At 37.3% G+C, this 11,531-nt stretch overlaps 1 protein-coding gene across 2 annotated transcripts; it reads right to left on the bottom strand.

The window, feature by feature from the left end:
* Positions 1 to 1,716: 1,716 nt before the first annotated feature.
* Positions 1,717 to 7,228, bottom strand: LOC104216646 (uncharacterized). Of its 2 annotated transcripts, XM_009766753.2 has the most exons (4): positions 7,094 to 7,228; positions 3,947 to 4,888; positions 2,315 to 2,351; positions 1,717 to 2,008 (listed from the first exon to the last, which is right to left on the bottom strand). In XM_009766753.2, the coding sequence occupies exons 2-3, from the start codon at positions 4,807 to 4,809 to the stop codon at positions 2,315 to 2,317; spliced, it is 900 nt and encodes a 299-aa protein (XP_009765055.1). In that variant the 5' UTR covers positions 4,810 to 4,888; positions 7,094 to 7,228; the 3' UTR covers positions 1,717 to 2,008. The 2 variants fall into 2 exon arrangements, with proteins under 2 accessions (XP_009765055.1, XP_009765053.1); XM_009766751.2 differs by lacking the exon at positions 2,315 to 2,351.
* Positions 7,229 to 11,531: the final 4,303 nt, after the last annotated feature.

Genomic DNA, 11,531 nt, shown 5'->3' with positions numbered 1-11,531 from the left:
CCACCTCAGCTATATAGTGTTATTTTCACTAAAATACAAATACCCCCTTCGTCCCCAACCTCCAACGTTCCCCACCCGCCGATGTCTCCAATCCCGTCGCCGACATCACCCCTGCTTCCTCTTCATTGTCCAATTTTTGTTGTTGTCTGATCTCGTCTGGCAAGCGGCGTCAAACAGATCCAAACTCCAAAGCCTAAAGTTCATAAAACCCATTTATCAAACTCCTTAATGAAGCCAAGAATTTCCGCAAAAATATCAAAATTACATAACAATGGCCAAGTAATTTTATTCTATTTATTAGGATATTGGTCTCATTTGTTCACCACTTTTTAGTTGTCTTTGTTTGAGATTGATAGTTCTGCTTGATGATTTTTTTCCTGCAGCTTTATTTACTTTTTGGTGTTATGGCAATGAAATATTATGGTGGTTGGAGGAGAAGTTTTGGTGGGATTTTTGGAATTGGGGGTTGGTGATGATAAATAAAAAATGGTTGCTGCTAGGTAATTTATGAGGAGAAGATGACTTATTGGAGTATTATTACGGAGTACGAAGGTTTAAGATAGTGGAGGAGCTGATATGGTGGAAAAATGGAGAAGATGATGGAACACAGTTTGTTTTTTGGGTGGGTGGGGAGATTTAGTGAAAATAGGGTTTTTTGTGGTCAAATGCATCTTTAATATTTAATTAATTGAAAAATACCATGTTTATTTCATTCACGCGCTCAAGGAGACTGAGAAACACTTTCTTTGTCATGTGATAGTTTTGTGTCTAATTGGTATAAAAATTGCCTAAGAAACGTGTCTAATTAAAAAGATGCCTAATTTAAGTGTCTAAGTGAAAGATTGTGCCAACTTTAGGTGTCTCCATATGTATTACGCCGAGAAAATATATACCATAAGTAACACTGCACATGGCGTGCTCTTTTGGTGTGCGTTGGAAAAAATTGATGGGAGGGAGGAGCATAGAATCTTCAACGAATTCAATGTCCATTAAACCAGGAGAATACGATGGCCTCTTCTCGCAAAATAGTTGATTGGCGAGTCAGTGATGTCTTTCTTCTTTTGGGAAGGGTGTGACAAGAGAGATTAATAAAAGCCGCAGTCACTATACTAGGTACAGATTTTTTTTATTAAAGAAAAATTAAGCCGAATGTATAATATATGTATAATCATTGATAACTATAAGTGGATTTTGATGGATTGGGAGATACGGAAATTTTAGTCCACATTAACATGTCAACTCATCACTCAACCTAAAATTGAAAGGACTATTGTTTGATCCTCAAAGCAAACTTTAGAAGTGAGTTCTCAATTATTCTCTGATTATCCAGATCACCTCTTTTGGTTGTAGGCAAATTGGTTCAATGCGAGAGTTTTGTTTTGGGGAGGGGGGGGGGGGGTTGTTACTCGTTAATTTGATTGGTAACTCAAGCGTACAAAAGCAATGATGTTATACTTGTGAAATATACTGTTAACTAGATGAAAAATGTCTTGAGAATGTCATCCTCCTTTAATAACTGAAAAGTGAACTTAGTATTAACATTTGCAAGCTGCATCATTGCAAAAGTTCCAAAATCATTCATTGAACTAATTTATCAATATCCATCACCAATGAGAAATGCAAAAATTGATACAATCAACAAATCATTATTGGATTAAAAAAACAAATAATTATTGGAGGTTACTATTTACCCTTTTTAGAAACTGAAGAAGGATCTAAAGCAATTGGCAGTCTGCAAAAGATGATGATAAACTGATTCAAATGGTCACTAACACAGTAAGTTAAATTGTCCAAAAGACTATGTATGAAGCCTTCAGTTTATCATGAGCAAGCATCAAGCTTACAATCGTTTGCACCACAACTACATGAACAAGTTTTATCCTTTCCCTCTTCACTCCATAGCCACTACTCCACCAGGAATACTTGGGAACACTTCCTTCTTTGGATGATGCTAGCTTTCGAGCAAATGAATAGACACTTCAGTCTTTCCAATGGATCCTTATTAACCCTACAACGTGAAAAAATCACCCGTAAGAAATGGAGCGATCTAGTTACTGGAGCAATGGGAATCATGGATTGGACCATGGTAGTCAGGGCGAGCCATTAAATTGGCTCAGTCTACTGGGGTTGGGCTGGGAGGAGGGAGAAGGGGGAAATCCAACAGCCTCCTGACCTTTTTCCAGGTGCAAGCCATTTCAACTGTTGTTCCTGCACCTAGTTCTAATATAAGGTACTAATTAACGAAAATAATCCACATCAAACAGACTATATGAATCAGCGAGGAGCACTGGAGTTCAATTACAGTAGTAGTTACCTAATTGTCATAGAAGCGGGAACGACGCCTTCGAGAACTGTACCAAAAAAGGATGAAGGAATAAGTGGTGAATCTGACTGAATAATGACAAAGAAACTAAGCAAATTGGAAAAAGCAATCTCCTTCATATGTGTCATTTCTATGCTTCAGCAATAGCAATTGCTTAAATTGAATCAGCCTATTGATGACCCTAATTCAGTTCCATTTCTGTGGTTAACTGTGTCTCCTCCGTATTAGTCAGAAAGATGAAAAACAGAATGACATTATCTCACCATCTAGGAAACACGGATTTTTTTTTTTTGCTACATACTAATGATAGAATCAATTTTCACTGTCTTGCTTTTTTGGCAACCAAAATGCTTGGTGAAAACAAATATAAAACTTGAAGTCACATTTAACCCTCCATTTTCTTCCCATATCAATTCTCTATAGTTCCCACAAGGAGATTAGCATTAGCAAAAAAGTAAAGGTAAGGGACAAAGATTCAGGCCATAGACGAACAATCAAATTCTCCTAAAGAAGCTGCAATTGCCTGCAATCAAATGAAGCTACTTTGATTGTAGATGCCAATGATCGACACTCAAAATATTTGAGAAGCTCAAACTTCTGAATGTCAGAACACCAAAATTAAGGACAAAGAACTTCCACGGTATCAAGAAGGGTCCAAGTTTGTTAACGAAATAATAGAATAAGTGATGATGTCCAAGCATGGGAATCTTTGATATATACAGGTATAATGCATACCGTTGGTTGGTCATTGTAATTAGACATGGGGCTGAGTGAATGCCAATGCAACGTACTTTAGCAACAGTATGAGAAAAAGTAAGCCAACAGTTCCAAAGATAGGAGTTTAAATGCAACTATAGTGGAGTTCATACGCACAGAACGAGAAGTTTCAATCAGTCAATATGTATTTGTAAGCGTGCAAATGAGACAATCTAATTAGCAATCAACTGAAAGACTCAGAAAAGTTAATAAGAATTATTAAAAAGGAGAAAGAATATCTAATGCATCAAAAATGTGTGAGTAATCTGCTCAGAAAACATATGATGTGGAGTGCAGTTCGTTTGATTCTCACTTCACTAGAAGCAAACAATCGATCTGGTGAAGGCCACGACTACATAAAGGACACATCAACCTAGAGCATGTTGCAATAAAAGCTCGATTCGAGGCGTTGTCTAATAGGAGAATAAAGGGAGCAAGGTTTCCACAAATCATAGCGGACCAAATGAGAAAAGGCTGGAAGCTTAAAAGGAAATTTGTGGGGCCACATAGACTCTACACCAGGGGAAAAAGTCTGATGTGAGATGCCACCAGACTTTGCCTTTTATCTGTTAGAAATTATACACACAGCAGCTTTTTATTATCACCCCACTGCATTTCTCACATGCTCACCCTATGGCATGTAAACTAGATGTTTGGATATTTCTTAATTAAAACAGGAATTCCATATTTTGCTCAATCTTATAGGAAACAAAGATAGCAGCTTGAGGAATATCGAAATAGCTGAGATTCACAAAAATGGATTCTCACGTTTTAGAGTGGCAAAAGCATTTCAAATCAACATGAGCTTAAAACAAGGGTAGTGCATAATGTAAATAAAGGCCAATAATCTGTATAGAACTTGCTGACCTGCGACTATCAGCTCTTCTCCTTGAGAGGCCAGCAGCACTTACAAGCTCATCATCAGTCTCGTCAACCCCATAATCTACATATTCTACAGATGTCACAGAACTCTCGTCAGAGTTTGAAGCATCATAACCCAAATGGCGGTTTCCTCTTCTTGTATTACTTACTCTAGATCTTCTTCTGTTTCTAGACGTCCTAAAGTTATTAAATACCTGATACAAGATACATGATGTCCACCAGTTGCCTTCCGCTGAAGGGAAGTCCTCAAAGTCATCTTCAGAATTATCATTTCCATATTCAATCACATAATCACCTAAAACAACCCCTCGGGGAACTTCTGCATGAATAGTACTCAAGACGTCTATTATTTCAGAGGACTGCTGAAAATTTTCCCAATCAACCTGTCGAGCAGGATCTATTTTTGAGGGACATGCATGAGGGTGGTCAAGTTTAGCATGTTTCTGAAGTTCCAAATAGGTGCCCGTAAATCGACATTTATCCTCTTCACAACAGCGTTCCTTGACATCGAGATGTATGCGAGCCTTCTCAACAACAACCCATCCAGTAACTTCTCCCCTACACAAGGGGCAGGCAGGCCAATTCTTGGCTTCCGATTTTGTCATATCTTCTCTGTCATTGGATGCTGAAAGTAATTGTGACCCAGCTATCATCCGATGTGCTTGTTTGAAGCGTTCTAGACAGTTGGAGTGCAAATGATCTGTGTCACACAAAAAGGGCCTGCAGCCCTTCTCATAAGATGAGCACTGGAGGAGAACACCGTTGTGAGGGAAGTCCAAGCAAATGGGACAAATCACATTATCCCAGTTGGTATACAATTCCACCTCCTCCATAGAGAACTTTATCATAGCCACTTTCAGCGTGAAGTTTCAGTGATTGGAGAGACTAAAAACCAAGTTCCCGTCAGCATGGAGCATCTCCCTTCGTCTGGTCAGGATTAAAGAAAATTGAGCCCAAAAAAAAAAAAAAAGGAACTGTGAAATTATGCGAACAAAAGCAACGGTAGAGAATGAGTACCCAAAAATTTTCACTTAAAAACAGGCCTGAATTAAGTCAGGGTCAACAGCTAGATAGAAGAACAAGCATATATCAGAACCGTTAAGCCAAAAAAAAAACTTGAAAAAGAAAGACAAAAAGGGAGAAGAAAAGCTAATCAAGTGAAAGCTATTAAAACTCCAAAGGAAGACAATTGATTGATCACCAATTGCAACTTATCTCAAAAAGAGCATTGAAAATATAATTGAGTAGAGGTAAAGAGATCCTTATATGAATTTTCTAGACCAAAATGCCATCTCCTTAATACATTGTCCCTTTCACCTCATAAGCCATAAATATACTCATCATCAATTTATCTTTGCAATAACAATCAACAAAGTAATGGTATGGAAAAGCTTCCGTAAGAAGATAGAAGCATTGATTCTTTTATAAGAAAATCCAAGTAATTAAAAAGAATTTGTATATAAAGAGATTAAACGATCACTATTGAACTCAAGAACTATTGAGATTTGCTGTCTTCGTTCTTCCATATATAAACCAGAGAAGCATAACAAACTGCTTTTGACTCTATACTGCATATATCCATCAAAAATGGGTAGAGCTATTCTTCCCCTTCCAAAAAGTTCATACAGTACTATGAGGGTCCTGCATCCTAATACTTCAGGGAAAGACTTGGCAAACATAATGCCCTCCTGGACCACTATGATTCCTAGAGACATGTCCCAAGCTTAGGAATGTAACAAATTCCATAGTACCTCATGCTGAAAAATAAAGTTTTAAGTGAACTTCTTTTACTTTTATCCTTTTAGAAATTTAACTATTCAAGTAGTTTCAGTTGGCCAACCTCTTCCCTCGTTTAAGTATGACCATTTTGGCAGAGTAGCTACCCAAAAGAATACTTGCAACAGAAAGGGTTGTAACATGCGAGATCAATTGCTCATAATAAGATTCAAACAAGAATGAATCACATGTTAGTGGTGTTTAGAGAATGGGAAAAGCAAGGCACAAAGCTCTTTAAGTTCTTCCAGATTAGAATAATTGTGATCCAGTATGGACTTTAGATCTGAGCACTATCCATCAACTTCTTGAACTCCACAACAAAAATTTAGGCATCAGTTAATGGAAATAGATCTTGCCCACCAATTAGGCAAAAACTTGATCTCTCTTCCATCGTCGAGCTTGAAGTTGATGTACCAAGAAAAATCTTCCCATCCCTATTTATTATTTCCAACATATTCAGCAAATGAGATGCATGGACAGATAGCATAATGGAATCGCATTGTGCAGTTCAACAAATTCAAGTAGTAATGACCTCCTCCTGAGTACATCAGCATTACTTGATTATAAGGCGCACAGTCAAGCTGACCTATTTTCCCTAAAACCCCTAATAGCCAACTCCCCTATAAATTGACTTGGGGATGTTCCCTGGTCCAAATAGATTGAAACCATACCTCATTAATTGTTTATCACTATATAATGCAAATTTCTACCTTCGCGAAGACATAAATGGAAAGGGCCATCTTACTCACTGTTGCTTCACTTCAATCATTGAAGTTTATGAGACATATACTAAAAATTAGAACGAAAATAAAACCTGCGACCTCTCACCAGCATAGGTATGGGGTAACTATGCCCACCTAAGACTTAGGCTGATAGGAAGAAATCACCTAGTGGCTTTTTGCCTCCGATAAGATTTGGACCTAAGACCCATTTTATACACTCTCTATCTTTCAATTTTTTGGCTTCCTCCTATCTCCTCTCGCCTCTACTTAAATATCAGATTAATGAAGACTTTAATATAATATAAGGAGTACTAATTTTACTTCTTTACCCTATTTCCACCATTTCAACAATTCATAGAGCAACCCAAGAAAATCAAAAGTCAAAAGGGTGTGCTCAAAGACCAAAAATTTATACGGGAAATTGCTTTAAACAGATAAATATTAGCATCAATAAAATCAACAAAGACACCCATATAAATTAATATCAAAGAGCACCCAAAAAAAGATCAATTTGACCTATGAAAAAAGTCAACCCATAGAATTCGAAAATAAAAACAGAAAATGGAAACAGTGATGGATCATTCAAAGACCTATAGAGCAAAAGAGTAAAAGATTTTATGGGGACGGATCAAACCTGATAAATTTTGGAAAGAAATCAAGAGTACCCAGAAGAAGATTGAAGAGAGAAATAGAATAATATGTTGATGAGAGATGCTGAAAAGAAGCAAATGAAAATGAATACAAAAGTCAGTAATAAAGTTCTACAATGTGAGGTTTTTGTGTTTCTATTTTTAGTTTTTTTTTTTTTTTTTTTTTTTTTCCTTTCTCCAAATCCTTTCTGATCTAATCTTGGAATAATAATTAGAATATACTTGGTCACGTTTTTTTCCTGTCAATAGTATACATACTTCGTTTTGTTTTGATTTCAGTGAAGTTAACAAAAGCTAAAAGTTTCTGGTTGCCAAATTAACAATAGTCAACCTTATTTGGGTCATTTTGTCAATAACTAAGACAGAATTTCTTTCTCCTTTGGCACCAAGTGTGAATTAGAGTTCTACTTTTAGACTAAATTGCAAAATTGAGGGTAGGGGTGGCAAACAGGCGGGTTGGGTCGGATATGAACGGGTCAAAAATCAGGTAATTCAAAAAACGGATAAATTATCCGACCTAATCCGTATTTGAGACGGATAAAAAACGGGTTATCTGACGGATAATATGGATATCTGTATTATCCATGGCTTCTTGAATATGATTACTTTGGGAGAATTCCTAGTCTCCCAAAATTGAGGAACTCACAATTTGAGGCTTTATAAATGTAAAAGTTAAACACATTAGTTATCTATTGGTTATCCATTTAATTAACTATTTTCTAAGTGAATAACATGGTTCTTATCCATATTCGACCCGTTTTTAAAAAGTTCATTATCCAACCTATTTTTTAATGGATATTATAGATGGATAATTATTTTCTTTTAACCATTTAGCCACCTCTAATCGAGGATAATAAGGAATTCAAGATCCTTTTCTAGTTGTTATTAGGTGTAGCTACTAGAGATGGCCAACGGGGTAAGGTAGAGAGAGGCCGAATAGGTGAAGAATAAATACTTAAGAACGACAAATATTGTCATTTTCTTAAGAGTATGCAAAGTCTATTGGCTCAATTAGTTCAAATTTGTGTTGCATATGACTCATTTAGGTGCAAGCGTTCTTTATCATGAGTTCATCTATTCCCATGTTTAAACGTGAGAATTTGAAGAACATAAAGTGGTGGAATGCCTCAAGCCATGTGCTTCAGACAAAGCACCAGGACTTGATGGCTTCACCATGGGATTTTTCCAGAAGTGTTGGCCAACAGTCAAGGAAGATGTCATGTTGACCATGAAGAATTTTCACTCTAATGAATACTTTGAGAAGTGTTTTAATGCATCATATGTGGCTCTCATCCCAAAGAAGAATGAAGCTAGAGAACTTAAAGATTTTAGGCAAGTTAGCTTGATTGGAAGTGTTTACAAGATTATAGCCAAAGTCTTAACTGAGCGGTTGAAGTATGTAATTAACAAGCGCATTGGAGGTCATCAAATGGCCTTCATAAAAGGAAGGCAAATCATGGATGCTTCTCTTATTGGTAATGAGGTGGTAGAATCAAGGCTCAAAAGCAAAGTTCCAGGTGTTCTATGCAAGCTGGATATAGAGAGGGCAATCATGTCAATTGGAAGTTCCTTCTGAGATTAATGTTTGATATGGGCTTTGGATCTAAATGGATTAACTCGATCTGTTTCTGTCTTAGCACTGTAAAATTCTCTATCTTGATTAATGGTTCACCCCAAGGTTTTTTCTCCTCAGAAAGGGGGTTAAGGCAAGGGGATCCATTATCTCCCCTTTTGTTCTTGATGGTAATGGAAGGGCTGAATCAGATGATAAACACTGCAAAGTCAAATGGCTAGATCAAGGGGTTCAAGGTGTCTAACAGACGAAATTGCAGCCTAGAGATTTCATATCTACTATATGCAGATGACTCTATCATTTTCATAGGTACTCAACCAGAGGAGATGCTGCATCTCAGACTAATATTGACAACCCTTGAAGTTGTGGCAGGCCTACATGTTAACTGGGGATAGAGTAAGCTATATCGGGTAAATGAAGTTCCTAACATACAGTTTGGCTAATATCCTGGAATATGGAATAGAGAACCTACCTACCAAATATCTAGGTCTTCCTTTGGGCTCCAAAAACAAGTCACAAGAAATCTGGCAAGAGGTGATTGAAAGGAGTGAAAAAAGACTTTCAAGATGGAAGAGCCAATATTTGTCACTTGGAGGCAGAGTGACTCTTGTGATAGTGTCTTAGATGCACTGTCTTCCTATGTGATGTCCTTATTTCCAATGCCAACTAAGGTGAGTGATAATAGGCTATATAGACGATATTTATACTATGTACCATGCTTTATTGTTGTTTTAAAGGCTAAATGATAACAAATACTCTAATTGGTGGTCTTTTGCGTTGCAGGGACTAATTCAAATTAAGAAGCGACTATGGAGTGTTTTTGAGTCAAGAAGGTGGATAAAAGGCCAATCAAGAAGACCCCGAGCAAAAATAAGCAAGGAAGAGGCGAAGGAGGACTGGGCTGGATTCCACCGTGACCGCGGCTGGACCACGGTAGGCAAAGAAAGTGAGGCAGAATGTTTGTGTTTCACCGCGGTCGCGGTCGACTGTGTAACTGCCCAAAAAATTATGGGACTAAAGTGTAAATCGGGGGAAACTTATCCTGATCCCTTATAAACTCAACAAACTCGCCCAAGCAAAGGTTAAGCTTGTTTTTAGACTGATTTGGAGGCAAGAACAAGTGTGAGAAGAGCAATCAACCATTAGAGTTTTTCAATATTCTCTTTGTTATTTCAATTGCACATTATGAATACTTTTGTAGTTTTATCTTGCTTTGCTATGAGTATCTAATTCCTTAGTCTAGGGTTTTTATGGAACCTATTGAGGATGAACTTCTTGTTATATTAATATAGTTTGCCCAGTTTAATCTCTATTTGTTCAACTACGTTCTTGTTGTAGTTAATTGATAGGATACTCAATTAGTTGTGCCTATTTAGTATGTATTACTCGGGAGAGAGTGCATATTTAGGTAATTGTTGAACATCACCACTCCCAAAGTATATGAGGGATCAATAACCAAGGGTTTAAAGGCGGGATTAGGGATAACGAAGCCTTGGGTGTGATCTAAAGTGAGCTGAAATCAAGGCTAGCTAGCGTAACTCGGGAGAGTGCGTTTAGTAAATTATCGTAATTACTCGGGAGAGATTTATGGAAATAAGAGTGCTCATGATCGATAGAGATGATTGGGCAAATCTGTATGAAACATAACATGAAGGGATTCCATTAATAAGGGAAATCACAACCTTGGATCCTTCTCTTAATTGTTTACAACTTAATCATAGTTAGTTTTTAGTTACTTAATTGCAATCAGTTATAGTTAGTAGAAATATCGTCAATTGTTATTAAAAACGTTTGGGAAGTTGATTCCGTAGAATTTAGTGAGTCTAACAAGAGTAATTGATAGATTAATTCCCTGTGGGTTCGACTCTGGGCTAAATACTCAGATTATATTTGTAACGTCTGCGTGTCCTTTTTATAAGGCATAGTTGGGCATGATCAAATTTTGGCGTCATTGCTGGGGAATTAACGGTGTTATCAATTACAATTGAAAGAAGTACAAAAATTCTTAGTGTGGTCAGTTTTCTCTATATCCAATCTATATATTGAAATTTTAACGTTCGTTGACTTAGTTGTATAGGTGCATGCCTAGAAACTTATCGAGAATTGGTGAAGTATTTGAAGCATTATTAGATCCTGAGAAAGTTTTCAAGGCCTTAAATTGGGCCAACCGGAAAATCAAACAACAACAAACAACTGAACAATTCGAACCAGATATGGGGGATCACGTAGTAGACCCAACTGCGCCGTTAGCACCAATGACACCTCTTGTGCCAGAGGTTGCTTTATATGACTGGGCACAACCCACAACAGAGAACTTGGCCACAACGATTTTAGTCCCGCAGATACAGGCTGAATCGTTTCAAATCACGAACAACATGTTGCACTTGTTGCAAAACAAGGGACTATTTTCGGGGTCACAAATCGAAGATCCTCAACAACACTTGAAGAATTTCCTGTCAAACCGCAAAACTCAAAGACAACCCAACGTAGCTCAGGAAGCAATAAAGTTGTTGTTGTTTCCATTCTCAGTGACAGGAGCTGCATAGGCCTGGCTAAACTCACTCCCCATTAATTCCATAACGACTTGGGAGGAGTTAGTCAAGCAATTTGTGAACAGGTTTCATCCACCCAACAAGACTGCTCAACAAATTGATGAAATTTTGAGTTTCAAATAGAAACCAATAGAGACACTGCTAGAAACATGGGAACGATTCAAAGGGATGTTGGTTATATGTCCGCACCACGGTATTCCAGATCAGATGTTGGGACAACGATTTTACATGGGTTTGGCAGATGGCGTGTGTTGATACCCAATTTTTCCCTTTATATTTTCAATATGCAAAATACCT

Source organism: Nicotiana sylvestris, chromosome 10 (genome assembly GCF_000393655.2).
Source record: "Nicotiana sylvestris chromosome 10, ASM39365v2, whole genome shotgun sequence".
NCBI lineage: Eukaryota > Viridiplantae > Streptophyta > Magnoliopsida > Solanales > Solanaceae > Nicotiana > Nicotiana sylvestris.
Note: the sequence above shows the minus strand (reverse complement) of the source record. Positions and strands in the feature narration are given on the sequence as shown.

Bases quoted from the DNA above. Each gene is read 5' to 3' on its own strand.
- LOC104216646 (XM_009766751.2), bottom strand. From the start codon at position 4,809: ATGATAAAGTTCTCTATGGAGGAGGTGGAATTGTATACCAACTGGGAT. The intron at 2,009-3,946 runs GTCAGCAAGTTC...TTCACGTTGTAG, and splicing joins AGAAGAGCTGATAGTCGCAG to GGTTAATAAGGATCCATTGG.